Here is a 16,661-nt window from a genome sequence, read left to right on the forward strand (position 1 = left end):
CCTTTAATAAGTTGCAAATATAAACACTTTGGCTCTAAATTATTGAAATCTTCAGATGCTGATAAAATATTTATATGCCTGACAGCTGCTTGATGAGATATAGACCAGGCGTTTAGATCAGAATGCATGACATAATCCCTCCAGCATGTGTGTGATTAGTGCTGCATTCTCTGCTCACACATACCAAGTTTCATTCTGTCACACTTCAATCATTTTCATACTAGAGTAAAACACACCCGAAACTCAAATCATAGTTGATGTGTCTCACATCGCCTTCGGGCTCCTGTGTTGCTTGCCAGATTTTCAGGGCCACACGAAAAACTCCCTACAGCACTCGTTATGAAGACGAGAAGTCATAACGTATTGTTTTATTATTTGAAGAGGGCAAAGTTGACTACTGTTCATACGTTCTGTTTTTACATCAGCACTCATTTCATTGCAAACATCGCACGGCGGGCCAGGGCATACACTGATGACATCACATGGTAGGCGGAGCCCAGCGAGTGAGCACCTGTAGCTGTTACACTCAGTGAGAGATCTCCCGATCTCTCGATTTCTACTAGCTGGGGCTGCTCAATGGAGGATGCGTTGCCTTTTGAATCTTGTTCCTCCCAAGGTTTCTTACTAACCTCCGACTAGGGAGTTCTTCCTCTAAGTCACCCCTGACTTGCTCATTATGGATCTGGACCCATGCACTTGTAAAGCTGCTTTGTGACAACACGTGTTGTAAAAAGTGCTATATAAGAAAAAGACTTGAAAAGTCAACACTGACAACACAGACAGTGGTTCATCTTCACAGTGTTCCTTCTTTTGTGGAATTGAATTTAAGGCCATCTGATTGGTTGGACGTCTTTAAGGTGCCCTGGCTAAACGTTCCAAATGCCCATGTAATCCATACCATGCGGATGCTGCTTTGTAGGTAGTGGCTATAAATAGCAGTTCTCGAGCTTGTTAAGATCCTATGTCTTTTTTTTATTCACTCACTTAATTTTGTGTTAAAGGATTAGATCATTGTTTTAGGATGCATCCTGAAGGAGGGAGTTAGGGGCAGGCCATTGCACTTTGGGAGGCTGTTGGGAGCTTTGGGAAGGTGTTGGGTTGGTGCATCACACTTTGGGAGGCTGTCGGCAGAGGATTGTGGGGGATTTCACACATGCTTTTTGACAGGTATGTAGTGGGGGGGGGGGGCTAAATGCACTGACTTTTCACTCTGTTTTGCATGTTTGTTGGTAAACGTCAGTAGGGCAGAGGTCAAGGATTGAAAAGGGTTAACAGATTCATTTATGTAGATTATTGGAAGCTCTGTGTCCACATTGATGCTCAGAAAATAGTGAAGTTCTACTTCTATAACTCCAGTCAATTAGGATGCATTAGGATTCTGTCCTCTTTTTTATCCATTTGGATCCATCTGTTTCACTCCCACATCCCAGACCTTATCAAACTCTCTCCAAACACACACCACCAGTCTGGCCTCTAAAAGCTACATCCATATACACATGCATACACACACACACACACACACACACACACACACACACATACACACACACACACACACACACACACGTCATATCTGGAAGCATGCAGAATTTTGAGCATTATGAGGTTTGAGAAAATGCATGGGCAGTCTTGGAGTTTGAAGATGTAAGGAGAGCCGAGATGAACTGCAGGGATGCAGAGATGAACTCAGGTCTTGCTCCTGGCTGGCATCTCTAACGTTGTCCTTTACCCATGGCATCCCACTGTCTGCTGGCTTTGACGTCACCTAGGTGAGTGGCAGGGGTTCTATTGTTGCCATGGTGAGCTTTCAGAACCCCTCAAAAAGCAGTTGCTGGTAAAGCAGTAACTTAATCCAGAATGGGGTCATTGTAACCGTCTGTTGTCATGAGTACATTTAAATTCACAGTACTTGACAAGCCACAAAGAAACCGTCAATGTTAAACAAAAACACAGATTTTCTTTTTGCTTTTAAATATATAAATGGGCTCATTCCAGTTTGTGACATACAGCTAAACAAGATTCCTTGTTTATGATGTAACAGTAGTACATTCAACAACAGATGATGACCACATTCTAAAACTGCATGAGGAATTCTAGAATGATGCTAACACAGGACAATGGGAAGCAAAACAATTCAGTATATTGAAATTTAAACGTCCGTCTTTTAGTCAGTAAAACTGACTTATAGTGGCCTGAATTAGAAAGGTTCATTTATATACATATTCATCGGCTCATTCATTTTTATACAATGCAGGGACACAAACTGTGCATAAATGTTCAAAGATCAATTCATATATACAGAGTAATATAAAACAAACATCTTGTGTTGTCCTCTCATGTGAGGAATTTAGCTGAACTTTTGACTCAGGATTATTATTATTATATTCATCAGGTAACCCTGTTGCCCATAGCAATTTACAGACGCTGGCAGCAGACACGGTCCCACAGGAAAACTCTGGCTACCTGGGGCTATAACCAAAACCCTTTGGCTCAGTGTCTGACTGCTGCAGGGAGGAACACGGCTGCTGGATGCAGCTCCCTTTACAAACACAGAACATTAACAATGCTCATTATCGCATTCGGCTTTTGGTGCATTTCCAGTATTGAACCGTCTCGTGAGGTGTTGGAACATTGCTGAAGCATTGTGTAAACCCAAGGGCATCGTCTTTAATTCATACGGTTTGTGGTGCTACCACCGCCCCAAGGATACAGTTTTCACTAGTGTACTCCATCTGTCAGATTCTTAAACATGCTATGAAAGTCAGAGCGAGTTAAAAACAACAACAACAAAAAAAAACCCATTCCACCCAGCACAAATCCTGCTGAACAGCCTTGTTATTGCCACCAAGTTGTTTGTGGGATTTTCTGCCTTTGTGAAACTATGTGCAATGTCAAAAAGAACCCGAGGAAGACACCGAGACATACGCACAGCACAAAGTGGAAAGAAGCGCTGAATCCTGCAATTAGTCGATGGTTATTAGATTTAGTTTGATACCTGCTGCTCAGTTCATTTGGGGTGACTCTAGCAGGCATGACTGTGTCTTGATAACATTGGTCTGCAAATTGACCTTGCTAAATGATGTAGGTTTCTGAATCTGCCACAGAAAGACACTGGATCTGTACCTTACACAATACAGCTTTGGCTCTGGAGTCTCCTGTTTTTTTTTTATGTGTGTCTTTTGCCTCATATGATTTCCATGGAAACGAGCAGGAGTTGTGGAGGCTGGGCCTTCACTAGCTTCTGACTGGGAGAATCTTCTCAGGAGTGGAATTTGGTAGCGCTTGTGTTGGTACTCCCAGAGCAGCCACTGATGATAAACACAGGAAAGCTGTTCACTTCGTTGCCAACAGGCAGAAAGTTTCCTCAGCTCTGTCGTGGTGTTAGCGAGACCGAGAGCGTCTCTTAGACTGACTAGCACAACAGTGGCTAAAACGTTTAGCACATGCAGAACACGAAGCAGTAAAACTACCTTTGGCTTATGTTCTCACGCCTAAATAGGGATTGACTGACCAATTAGTGCTTGTTTTACTAGGACTTTATGTGTAAAGATGGCACCATTTTCCTTGGAGTTAGGCCTGAGCCGTTTGGTTACTTGTGATGAAAGGTTTTAACAAACCTGTCTGGTTATACGCAATGCATTTATCACAAGGAGCAGAAACATTTTGTTCTTGTCAGAATGGTATGCACCAGCAGGGACAGTGCTACCCTGCTCCTGTTAACACCGAGGTGCTGCAAGATCTGTTACATTGGGAACTACTTATTACAACATGGAGAGGACAAAGGCCCAGTTAGCTTGTTTTGCCATATTGGGAATTATTGAGACGGACTGACGAAGGTATTTGAAAAGTTTATCTTTATTCAGAAACGGATAAATAATACATTGACGAATCTTCTTTAAAAATAGCAATGTATTTTTGAACAATAAATTATTGAAAACCTTATAGCAAAATAACTCTGGTACAACAAAGCACACACATCCTACTCAAAACACACAATAGTTCCTGTCTCAACAATTAGCAAAGACAACAGAAATATATCGAAATGTATTTAACAAATCACACAGCTAGTACACTGGTGTCTATTTACACTGCTCAATATACCCACTGGTATATGACTGGTTTCGAATGGTGAGACTGTTTACTTGCTTTGTAGTATTTAAGATCTCACAATCCTAATTGATTTTGTGATGTGTTTAGTCTCCACGTCATTCGGAGTGAACCCCTGAGCTTGCAGTCCGAGAGACGTCACAAGGGCACAAAATCAGGGCAAGAATGGTGAACAATGAGAAATCATGATGTATTGCAGTGGGATTTTGTAGCTGTGTGTACTAATGAGTGTGTACTCTAACTGTGTGTACAGATGGGTGGATGTGTGTAAAGCCTCTGGTTTTAAAATCTGGTCTCGGAGGTCCCTCTCTTCAGAGTACTGTTCATGAACTCGTCGTGTTCGAAACTCAGATTGTTATGCGATCTGGAAATCATTAGCAGTTTCTCCTTTTTGGTGTAGTCTCTCTTAATGGCCACAGGGGGCACCAGCAGCCTGTCCATGGGGTCCTCTTTGTTCTCCAGTCTGGTGTAGCCCTTACTGTTGCTGCGGTCAAGCCGTGGCCAGCTGGGGTGCTTGCGTTGCTCCGCCTGGACGGTCAGCGTGGTGGCACCACGTTCCAGATCCAGGGACTTGGAGTGAGACGACAGCATGTGGAGAGAGTTGTTGGAACCAAAGTCCTTGCGGGCTGCTCCGGGGGTCAGGTAGTGACCCCCGCTAGGCTCCGGGGACAGCGACGCCTGCGAGGTGGCGGACACCGGTGGGGACGTCGGGTACTCCATAGCGGAGTTGCTCCGGCACAGCAGGTTGCCGGGTGGCTTGAAGGCTTTAGAGATGTCCGGGACAGGGACGGTTAAGGATTCCATGGACGGCGGTCTTGATCTGTCCTGCAGCTGCTCCGAGTCCTCGGTGATGTTGTCGATGTCGGGCGCATCGATGACGCAGTTGTTGAGCTTGATGACGGGGAGCGTGAAGGCGCTGATGGAGGACGAGACGATGGAGCGCGTCTGGCACTTCTTCATGTCTCTGTGTTTCTCCTCCCAGTGGCGCATGCCTTCCGGCTGGAAGCCGAAAATCGATCCGGCTCGCTCCCTGTATCCGGGCGACAGCAAGCCCAAGCTCAGCGGGCCGTCGTCGTCCTCGGCCGAGCTGGCGTGACGGGGGAACCGCAGGTCGCCGCCTAAACCGGAGAGCGTCATCAGAGTGTTGGCGGCCAGTCGTGAGGCGTACTGGCTGTCGTAGCCGAAGGAGCAGCTCTCGTGGTCGGCGTAGGGGCCCATGTAGGCCCCATTCATACACTTCTGCTCCTTTAGCCTCAGACTGTGGATGTCTATGACAGTCGAGTACATGTCCCTCATGTGGATCACCTTGGTCTCTCTGTCCCTGTTCTCATGTAGGATGGCATTAGCGCAGATGAAGATGAAAATCCCGATGCCCATCGTGAACGGCCCGAGCATCTTCATCTTCTCCGAGTGCAGGTGCTGCTCGAAGAACTGAGCCACCATGCCTGCACGCTCCTGTGCTACCTGCGTTTTGTTGGAGTGTTTGCTCTCTGGTGCCCTCTGGTGGTCTCTGTGAGGCCAGTACCCCATCACAGCCATGGCAATACCCACCATAAGGATTAGAACTCCCAGGACCAGGAAAAAACCTGAGGCAGAGTAGAGGCGGATTTTTCCACGCACCACCACCACGTCCGTGCGAGGTTTGTGTTTCGGCGGCTTCTTCTCGGGTGGAGGGGCGGGGCTCTGGGAGGGCAGGTGGTGCTGGGAGCGGGAGGAGTCTTGCCTCTTCAGCGCTGCGAGGCCTGTGATCACGCCTCCTGTTGCAATCATCGCTACGGCAACACGCAGGCCTGGAAAAACAAACGACAAAGGTGAGCATGAGGGTACCTTTGCATACAGATGTCTCTCTCTCTCTCCGTCCATCCCTCTGTCTCTCTCACTCTTTCTCTTCGTCTCTCTTTCTCTTGCTCTCTCTCTTCGTCTTCTCTCTTTCTCTCACTCACTCTCGCCCTCCACTTACTCTCTCTTTCCTCTATCTCTGTTTAAGTAATACTACTGAGGCATAAGGGCTTTATTAACTCCACAATAGAGGAACAGTAGTAAAGCTTCAGAACTCAGGCACTCACCCAGGCAGGAATTTCGCCAGCTGTGCTAGTAATTAGACACAATCACACCCTCTAATTAATGTTGGTTTTCGGGACACCCTCTTTATAATATAGCATATTCTTTTTGTTGCTTATGACAAGAAATAACAGGGCATTCTAACTGCTGCTTACTACAGGAAACGGCATATATAGAGACGGATTTGATTCGTGAGTTCTATTTCTGTAGTCCTCTCTCTCATACTCTCTGTAAATACTGGTTTTAAATGAACATTTAAAGGGCACTTTGAAATTATGATTCTATAAATACAGCAGTGATGCAGGAATTAGCTGCTAATGGCCAGGAAACACTCTGGCACCGTGACCATACCAGCCAGAGCCGGCCAAGCACACGCAGGCACAGGCTTCAGGAAACAAGGCACTTTCCCCCTAAATGCACATACACCCCCTGGCAAGAATGAACCGCAGTCCACGTTCTGATGTGGAGTTTGTGTTTTATCACACACCCATGAAGCAGACACTTAAATTAAATCCACTCTCCGTGTCAACGTGTCCTGCGACAGGTGTCCTCTTCGTTAAAAAGCTGGAGTGCCGGGTTAGTTATTAACTGTGTTACCCATCAGCCCCCCTCCTAACAGAATGTGTCAGGCTTGTTCTAAATGTAGTCCTACCAGGCGCTCAGACACATCAGGCTCTCAACCAAAAAGAACGACTACATCTACATGAAGACCAAACCTTCCTGAAACATGAAGGTACCAACTGCACAAGTGCTGCTCGGACTTCAAGCTTCAGCACTTGTTAACCCACGATTATAGTTACCAGATCCTTGCCCAAAAATATCCCAAAAGTGTCTGTGACATTTCTACCACAGTGGTATCAATAGATAAAGGCCTAAAATAGCAAGATTGCTTCTGATCCATGTCAACAACTGAAGAACACCAGCAGCACCCCGTATTAATTAGCTACTGTTCTAGCTGAGTGAAAACACTCAAAGCACTGCACAGCATGCTTTATTTATAGCCGCGAGGACACGTTTGTTTACACGGCACAGCTGCTGAACACGATTAAGGGTGTAATAAAGTCAGAACAGGCAGTTAGGAGGAGACACAGGATGGGAAGTGGCGAATCTACTAATGTGTACAAACCAGTGATCTGGGTAAGTCCACGTGCCCGACACAGGTAATAGCATAGATCGCAGGATCCTCCAATCATATCGTAGATCGTAAGAGCCGGACACATTTTGATTTGATCCCACATCAAGTTTCATTCGCCACTGATCGTGTTACTGTTAGTTTTTCGTGTTCATCTCCACCATAAATATTTCAGTTCCTGCTCATAGCCTAGAAAAGCTTGTAATTATGCTGAATTTGAGAAAAAAATACCCTTCCTCTGAGGTAAACGTTGTAAATGCGTCTGAGGGGCGAATACAAGGAGAGGGACGTTACTGAGATGCCAGTGGAAACACAGCCAATATCAACTCCTCTTTGTGGTCAAACAAAGTTGTAAAAGTGGCCTTCCAGTTTATACAGGCTAAGCAACGGAAGAGACATCGGCATGCGAGTCGACCATATCGTAGCAACAACAGAATCACGGAGGGAGCCACACATGGAGGATGCGGCTAGCGCAACGCCAGCACAAACAACAGCGCACAGTCACTCCAGCAGCATGTGTTTACAGTGCTGCCATGAGGAAGGTGGACAGTCAACTGGAGAAATGTCTTACTGAAGCAAATATGAAGCCTGCGTTATAGGCTGTGTGTGTGTGTGTGTGTGTGTGTGTGTGTGTGTGTGTGTGTGTGTGTGTGTGTGTGTGTGTGTGTGTGTGTGTGTGTGTGTGTGTTCCGAGTCTGTAGGTTATTCATCCAGGTTATTCATTATTCATTCCTGACTCATTAGTATTGGGGGGGGGGGGGGGGGGGTGCTACATTTCCTCCCCATTTGGTTATGTACGCACTGTGATCTCCATGTCATGGTGTAAGGCCATAGACGGATGTATTTCCACGCAATCCTCCCCGAGGCACACTGGTCCTTTAGCTGTTCACGGCCTCTTCACACATTCACTGAGCATAAACCCCTGTGTACAGCATGAATGAGCAAAAGGCGAAAATGTATACACACACTCACACACACATACACACACACACACACACACACACAGTGGCCACCAGACCACAGACACTTCATATTTTCTGGAAAAAATCTGTATCATGTTAATTTATTTATAGCTTTTGTTTCTTTCATGAGAGCCAATTAACAGCAGTAGTTCTGTAGTGAAAAGAGGATAAAAACGAAGATGCCTGAGTGTAGAAGACAGAGTGAAAATGATGCTCTCCAACCGGACCCGTTTTTCTACAGAAACGGCTCGTTCTGAATGATTCTGAGGAAGAACCAAAGTCCCTGAAAAGACACATGTGGGTTTGCTTTTCACATTCAACAGGCAGAAGGAGCTTTGGTGGATATCCATCCAAACACAGCCATCAAAACACACCCCCACTTCACATCCCACCACACCCAGGGACCACGGCTCCCTCTCTCAGTCTCTCTCTCTCTCTCACACACGGACACACACATATGGACATGAGCGCGCACACACACAAGCACAAACACACATGCATACAGAAACGCAGACATTTAGTCTGAGAACAAGAGTGAGTGATTCTGCCCTTTTTGATGTTGACTCTATTGAAAGCTCCTGAAACACCAGAGGCAGTGTAAAGATGTGGAGATGGGAGGAAAGAGAGAGAAAGAGAGAGAGACAGACAGAGAGGATGAGAGAGATGTAGAGAGAGTATGGGGACCAGTGAAATGAACAGCTACACATGTTTAGAAGGTTGTTCCAGAGTACACCAATTTCCATGGTTACAATCAATCAATCACTCGATCAGGGGGCAGGCGTAGTTCAGCAGTTAAGGGACTGGACTAATGATTAGACTTGTAATCAGAAGGTTGCTGGTTCAGAGAGGGGGCTGGTTCAAACCCCCCCCCCCTCCCTCTCACTGTCACGCTATCATAGTTGGGCTCCTGAGCAAGACCTTTAACTCTCACTTATTTGACCTGTACTGGGTGACAATTGTACATTTGGATAAAATGATCTAAGTGTAAAGGAGCAAACCAGACAGTCCAACCAGAATTATATGCTAAAGAAGAGCAGTTGGGAACATGTGTCCAAGGCTGTTCAGGCATGCATCAGTTCTGTTTTAACTGAGTGGGTTTTTTTTATACCTTTACATTTAATATTCTACCTGCAGGATGTTTATTTGTGGGTATTACTATTCTACTGGTTGCTTTGTGCTGTTAATTAAGGCTTTGTTGAAAAAGTACCAAACTGCAGTCGTACAACCACCACTGAAAACAAAGGCTGCTAACGACAGAGCGAGTCCAAACAAGCAATTACCGTGGAAACGTCTATGCTAATCAGCTGCTGAGATTACCCAGGGTGCCTTGCTCTAATGAGTCTCAGTCACTGCTGCCATTTACTGCTCTTTGAAGTCAACCTAACTGGCTTCTGCACTACTACATAAATTATGACCTTAAAAATATGAAGTCATCTCCCATAGTGCTCTATCGGTCTTTCATCCCTGAAGCTAACAAAGACTCTGTTCCTTTAAGAGCTGGGTTTTTAGCACACAGTAATAAACGCGTTTTGGAACGGAATGACCAGAAATCATAAGCGTTTGACCTGCACCACCTGACCCAAATGAACAGGACGCAGGGAGTGATCCATTTGTAATCCAAAACTTCATCACTTTAAGGCTTTGGTTTAAACCCACTCCTTACTATCCTGATCCAAATGTTAATTAGAAAAATGGGGCAAATTAAAGAGGGCCTGAGGTAACCTAGAAAGAATCACAGTGGGTTTGAACCATTACATCACAGAGACCACCATTAAAGTCTCAGTCAGGAGACACAAGCACCTGAAGACAGCACCATTAAAGGTTCAGTCAGGACATTTTAATGGTGTTCTCTTCAGGGGTGTGTAATGTTGTACACTGATGCACTATTGAAAAAAGTCCTGAATGAGCCTCTAATGGTGGTCTCTCCAGGTGTTTGCTGTGCACTTCGTTTGATTGGTCTACACTGTACATGAGAGTCCCAGTGGAAGTGCTGTTTTTGTATGATGCACAAATGTTGTTCACAAGTACTTTAAATGTTTTATGCATTTACTCATTACAAAGGAAAACAAAGTGAAGCAAACAAGCATTCAGCTGAAGAGCACAGTCAGGCCTGCGTGTTTCAGACGTGTGAGACGAGTGCGTTATGTGCGCACGCAGCCCAGCGTCCTTCCCAAGCTGGCAGACCTGCAGACAGCAAACACTCTCGCTCGCGCTAAGAGCGGAACTGTGTCGATGCCCAGACTGGGGTAATAAATGCCAGAGAGAGAGAGAGAGAGAGACAGACAGAGGGGGGGGGGGGAGAGACAGACAGAGACAGACAGAGAGAGAGAGACAGACAGGGAGAGGGAGAGAGAGCATCCGACCAAAACAATACCATAAGGATAACAAAACTCCAGGAACGTCGTGGGTATCTTGAACAATGAGCTCTTAGAGTGAAATGGGTGGTTAATTGAACTGGGCGTCGATATTTACTAGTGACTCTTACAACCGTGGGAGAGCGTCAGGACATTGATTTCTCTTTTCACATTGTGTGTCAGAACTGTAGAATGGTCACTTCATAATACAAACGCGTACTCCTGTAATCATCTTGGAAAACCAGTTTATCAAACAAGTATTCAAGCTCTTCAAACGCGCGAGTCAGTGAAGATATCGATAATGTATGTCGAAGCTTATAAAGTGTTTTTAATTTCTCATTGTCTATTAAATGAAATGATGCACATCCGGTACGAAAGAGAGAGAAACTAACTGATTTGTATGACTTGCGTACGTTTTTGAATGATTACATTTTACTACTACGCGCAGTGTGTCTAAACTCAGTGGTGTGGTGGAGCGCGCGAAGGCCTCCGGCGCGCAAGGGAAATGGGTCTCATTACTGGCGACAAGGGCGCGTGAGAGCTGTGTGTAGGCGGGACATGCAACGAGTCCAAGAGATGCAGAAGAATCGATCGTGCGCGCTAGAAAGCTTCCCAATCACCCAATCCTCCTCCGCTCAGGGGGCTGACACACGGGGAGTCGATACCTTCTCACCCACATTATTATAACTGGTATTCTGGGATGAACTTTCCGTCACTGCCATTTCAGATGTGTTTCTCGACGTTGTACAAGACGAGGGTGCAAATGGTGCGAAACATTTAAAATATTTTTTGCATACTACCTTACCAGAGAAGGAAGGGAGAGCGAGGTAATTGACTGGTTTTACTCGTGTTTCCCAACAAGACGAGCGAAATCGTGAACTGCATTTGGACATCCAGTATGAACAAGATACCAAGAATCGAGCGCCATGTCAGTACTGGTTGGCCAGACACTATAATGCTCACCTTTATCTTGATACGGACTCCGGTGAGCACTCGGTTATTTGGCCATTACGATTGTCTCTGCAAGTTTGCCATCCATATGCAAAAGAAGGCTCCGTTCTGCTTTACAAATATGAGACTTTCTTCCCAGCGCGCCTTCGTGGTCTCGCTCCATCTCCAACGCGCGCACAACACAATACTGTAGTTTCACCAAACTGGCAACTACCGCACGGATATAGAAAATATCGTATTATTGTGGCGTATTCCCAACTTTCCTCGTTCACTTGCCCAGGCTGTTCACCAGAAGAGTATAAATAAAGTTGATGAAGTGTTTTATCCACAGCGCGCATCTTCTAACGAGGGTCATTCTGACACCGGTTCTCCCGAGCTCATCCAGCCACTACAACACTGCTTTGAGCTGATGTGTGACTAAACAGCACAGCCTCCTTACACTGCCTTGTGTTTCTTTAGGTGGGCTCAATACATTTTCATTACTAACACGCGTCCAGAAAAAAAAACAAAAAACTAGCGTCTCAGATTCAGCTTTTTTTGCGCGTGCAACTGCTGATGTCAACGATTTCTATCGGATTGTGCCTCGAATCCCTTTTAGTACATAAAAGCGAGATGATAAATCCGTTTTATGGTTGTCTCTTGGAGAAGGTGCTGCCATATCGGCGTAAAAGGCATTTGTAAGAAGGAGCGCGCGAGTTGTGCCTTTGTACTCCCACGTGACGACACTTTAAATGACGCACGCTGGGATGGGGCAGAAACACGCGCACGTCAATTTCAATCATTTATTCGCGAATATGAGTATGAGCACAAATGCACAATATATAGGGGGGTTCATAAGTAGGGCACTGCGCCTGGGGCTGGCTTGGTCCAAGAAACACGATTAGGGCTGATTTTAAATGGAAATCATTTAAATTATATATTTATTAATGTTATATTAATTTCATATTCATTTTCACCTTAAGCTTATCGGTAATATATGTCTGCTTTTCAGAACATCCCCAAGCTGGCTCGTGGTTTCTTTATCAGATATTTTCATGCAAACTCCTTTTGCTCAGGCACAATTTTGTTTGGTTTAACGATGACCTTGCACACACTTCTGAGGAAGTGAAACGCAAAAGGGCTTCGCTGTGCAAATGCAAAGCAGCTGTGAATTGCTTTATATCATCAGGAGAGTGGAATCCTCCTATCTAAGAGATTCCCAATCGCGCGCTCTGGCTTTCCTGTGTTTATGAAGAGCTAAAAAACCAAGCAGCACTTACAAATAAACATATTCCCTCCTCGATAAGCACAGTCTCTTTCTCTCTCTCTCCATCTCTTTCTCCATCTCTCTCTCTCTCTCTCTCTCTCTCTCTCTCTTCTTATAATACTTATCATCCACAACCCTCTAATTTCCATTTTGTTTCCCCCGTATACTAAAACTGTGACTGTGTAAATAACAGTGATCATCGTTGTTTTCCTCTCCTCCCACAGAAGTGAGTGAGTTCTTCCCAACTCCCCAGTTCCTCCGTAGGCTCAGATTTTTTTTCTACAAAACACCATGTGCTTTTAACTGTTTTGAAGTTTTACAGCTTCACATTTTTAGGCTATGGGCAAACAGAATATACAGAAATATTAAGTAGAATTTAAAAGTTAATGCATTTCAGTTTGACTTTCTTCACACAGTAGCACAGGGAGTCTTTTACATCTGCTGTTGACAGGATGGGAGAAACCCTAGCGTCCACCACTGGCCCACTGAACTCAGATTAAGGTCAATCTCGATCTTGATCTGAATTCTTCACTCAGATTTTGGTCTCTAAGGACAGGTTTATTCAGCCCCGCTGTGTTCACACTGGTTTGTTTGGCTTGTCGGTTTCTTTCTGGAACATTCCACAGCCAGCTTGTGATTGTTGCACTGCTGTGTTTTGGACTAAATCATTTGGCGACATTCCTCTTAGAGAGCTACCTACCTAAAGAGTAGTTCCAACCATAATTTGGTATTTTCCATATCGGTATTTACCCAGGACCTTGGTTACAGGCGTTGGATTGGGTGTCCTAATCCAGACATGGGTTAGAAGTGGATTTGGCAGGGGAGGCAAATCTCCTAGGACAGGTTAATTGTGAAAAAAGACAAAATAGCTTTTAAAGCATGTAATATTGTGTTGTCCCCTCTTCTAAATAGGTTTTGAGAGATGTTTTGAGGACAGTGGCCCGAGTATCAGTTTGTTTCCTTAAATCTGCTGTGTGAACTGGTGAAGCCCTGAAGTTCTGGATCTGTGTTTCATGGTCCGGCAAGGGATATGAACCCGTCACCTTCAGAGGAGACGGCGCCCCCTGGAAGCAAATGTGTTAAGCCTGGTTTATACTTTCGCGAGTGACTGTAGCGCGACCCTGCGCGAACGGGAGAGGCGTTTATACTTTCGTGAGCGTCACTGCAGTGTTCTCCGAAACTATAGGTGTTTTGTCCGAAACGATGTGGTAGAAACACCCCTCAAAACAGAGGAATGAACATTTACCTGACCAATTTTAATGTTGCTTTGTGTTTCAGGTTTGAAAAGTGCTGGAATTTAGGCTAAAGTACTTGAAAATGCTTGAAATTGTAACTACTTCGTTTCACAACAAATATCTGTCTGACTGAACAGTTCTCCTGTATTACGTTAACAAATACGAGCCTCTTGTAATTCCAGAACGAAACATGAGAGAACGTGAAGACGTTAAGATTGGGTGTTTTGAAAATAAACAACCATTAAATAATGTGATAAAAAGATAAAAAATTCGAATTATTTCGAATCATTTAGAGTACAGTGGTACCTCGAGATACTGCTCGGTTCTGGAAGCAATTTAACAATGTAAAGTATTGTAATTGGTTCCGGTCCTTAAAAAAGTCACAAAAGTAGCGTAAATGTGGAAAAAAAGACATGTTCTTTATTAATAAAGGCATGAACCGGTGTCCGAAGTTGGGACAATATCGTCAAGCCTTTCGCCGTGTTTGCACTTTTAAAGTTGTCCTTCTGCTTCAGGATTGTGCTAATGGTGGATGTACTCCGGCCGAACAGACGAGCGAGTTCGGCTACACGAGTGCCTTTCTCATGCAGGTGAATAATCTCCTGCTTAGTTTCTATAGTTATCATTCTCTTCTCATTGGACTTTCCACTACTAGAGCCTTTCTTTGGAGCCATAATGCAAAAAAACCTTTGTAGTATTGAAATACTGTACTGTATACACCGTACGTACTGTTACTCAAAGCACACGTGCGAATGGCTGTGATGACCGGTTCATGCTCGTATCTCGAGCGTGCACTCGGGTGTCGAACAGAAATTTTGCTCGTCTCGGTGCTCGTATATAGAGCAGCTCGTATCTCGAGGTACCACTGTATAGGTATAAATATTTAACTTAATTAAGTTTTACATGCTGGGAAATATTGAAATGGACCTTGAAAGTGACGTACAAGTGCTTTAATTCCACCTTATAAAGGTGTATGAACCCTGCAAACATGACTTTGTTCATCATTGCGCTGAGGCGCGGCGCGCGAAGTTACAAAATTCGAGAGGTGCACAACCTCGGGAACTGACAGCGTGCGAGGCCCTCGCGCACGGGCGGAGCCACAGCGATTACGTCATTTTCGCCGCGCGGCCGCTGACCCTCGCACCGCTCGCGACGCGTCAAGTATAAACCAGGCTTTAGACGGCGTTTTCACACGTCCGTGCATTAATTTTTTTCTGCTAGACTGTGCAGCACGGCTACAGTTACCTTAGCGACGAATCGAGACGTGGAGCAGCAGGGCAGGATGGCGGTGATAATGTACCACCCGCCCTGGCCGCGTCCCGACGCAGACGGCGTAGGTGTCAACTCGGGAGTCGTGGAGGTGCTAAACTTACAGGCAACAATCCCTTCCTCACAAACACAGCGGCTGTAGGGCACTTCGGAAGTTCTTTATTTTACATCCCACGATAAGATCCTCAGGTAACAGGTGAAGAAGTGGGCGTGTTCGTGTTCCTGCCGCGACCACGACGCCACCAGCTGCAGGAAGAACACTGGGACTACCGTGACTCACTGGTCCATGTTTCCTTTATAGAAAGAGCTACCGGTGCTGTTACTGACATTCGTGTATGTGCCACTATTTCCAAAGAACACGGTGGACGCAGAACTGCTGATTGTGTAGGCCTGTTTGTTTTCTGGTGTTACAGACGTCCATGCTGATGGTTCAGAAACGGTGTTCAGTAATTAAATATCAAAAACTCAACACATTTTGAATGGTTTTTTGTTGTTGTTGTTGTTTCTCAATGACTGTTTACTTCTGTTTATTACTTCTGTTTATTAATTGTGTTTCCCAGCAGTTGATCAGTTGATGTCAGCTGATGTGTGTGTGTGCATGCATCTGTTTGTATGTGTGCGCGTGTGTGTGTGCGTGTGTGTGTGTGTGTTCCATAAATTAAAATGTTGGTGCATTTTTCACCAGAACATCTGACGCTACAGCTGAATTTCACTTGTGGAAACTTGGTGTTCAGCCATGCAGTCAGACTTTCCACCATGATAGAGATCGAGGCACCAGCCCTCCCTCCCTCCCTCCCTCCCTCCCTCCCTCTCTCCCTCCCTCTGTCCCTTTTCTCTTTCTCCCTTTCCCTCCCTCTATCTCTCCTCCCTTCGTCTTGTTTTTTTCTGTTCCTCCCATTCTCTTCGTATCTACTCTATCTCTCCCTCCCTTTCTCTCTACCTGTACTTTCTCCTCCTCTATCTCTCTCTATTTCTCTCTCCTCCCTCTCTTCCTCTGTGCTGGGTTTCAGGCTGTAGACAGAACTACCTGAAGCTCCACATTCACCGTCCTTATGGTCATGGTGGTTAAGCAATAAGAAGTCAATGAATGAAAATTCATGTCTTCATACTGTTAATTCAGTGAATGCCAGAATGTTCTCCACTACAACCTGTGACCCAAAAGCTGAAATATGTGACTCAAAAGAGACATGCTAGGACAAGATGGAGACACCATTCTCATCTACAACCCATAATCGTCTCCCTTACAGACCCGAGAACAATTGTCCAGTGGTCTCTCATGCAGGTTTTCCATGTCAGCATGGGGTGACTGGCAAGGATTAGGAGTGTTGGACACACCAATAGGGA

General features: G+C 45.2%; 1 protein-coding gene across 1 annotated transcript; it reads right to left on the reverse strand.

The window, feature by feature from the left end:
• Positions 1–3,866: 3,866 nt before the first annotated feature.
• Positions 3,867–12,264, reverse strand: tmem200a (transmembrane protein 200A). The gene is made up of 2 exons (XM_077016583.1): positions 11,580–12,264; positions 3,867–5,897 (listed from the first exon to the last, which is right to left on the reverse strand). Exon 2 carries the CDS (start codon positions 5,875–5,877, stop codon positions 4,390–4,392), a length of 1,488 nt encoding a protein of 495 aa, XP_076872698.1. The 5' UTR covers positions 5,878–5,897; positions 11,580–12,264; the 3' UTR covers positions 3,867–4,389.
• Between the last annotated feature and the right edge of the window lie 4,397 nt (positions 12,265–16,661).

The sequence above is a fragment of the Brachyhypopomus gauderio genome, chromosome 9 (assembly GCF_052324685.1).
Source record: "Brachyhypopomus gauderio isolate BG-103 chromosome 9, BGAUD_0.2, whole genome shotgun sequence".
Lineage (NCBI taxonomy): Eukaryota > Metazoa > Chordata > Actinopteri > Gymnotiformes > Hypopomidae > Brachyhypopomus > Brachyhypopomus gauderio.

Bases quoted from the DNA above. Each gene is read 5' to 3' on its own strand.
- tmem200a (XM_077016583.1), bottom strand. From the start codon at position 5,877: ATGATTGCAACAGGAGGCGTGATCACAGGCCTCGCAGCGCTGAAGAGG.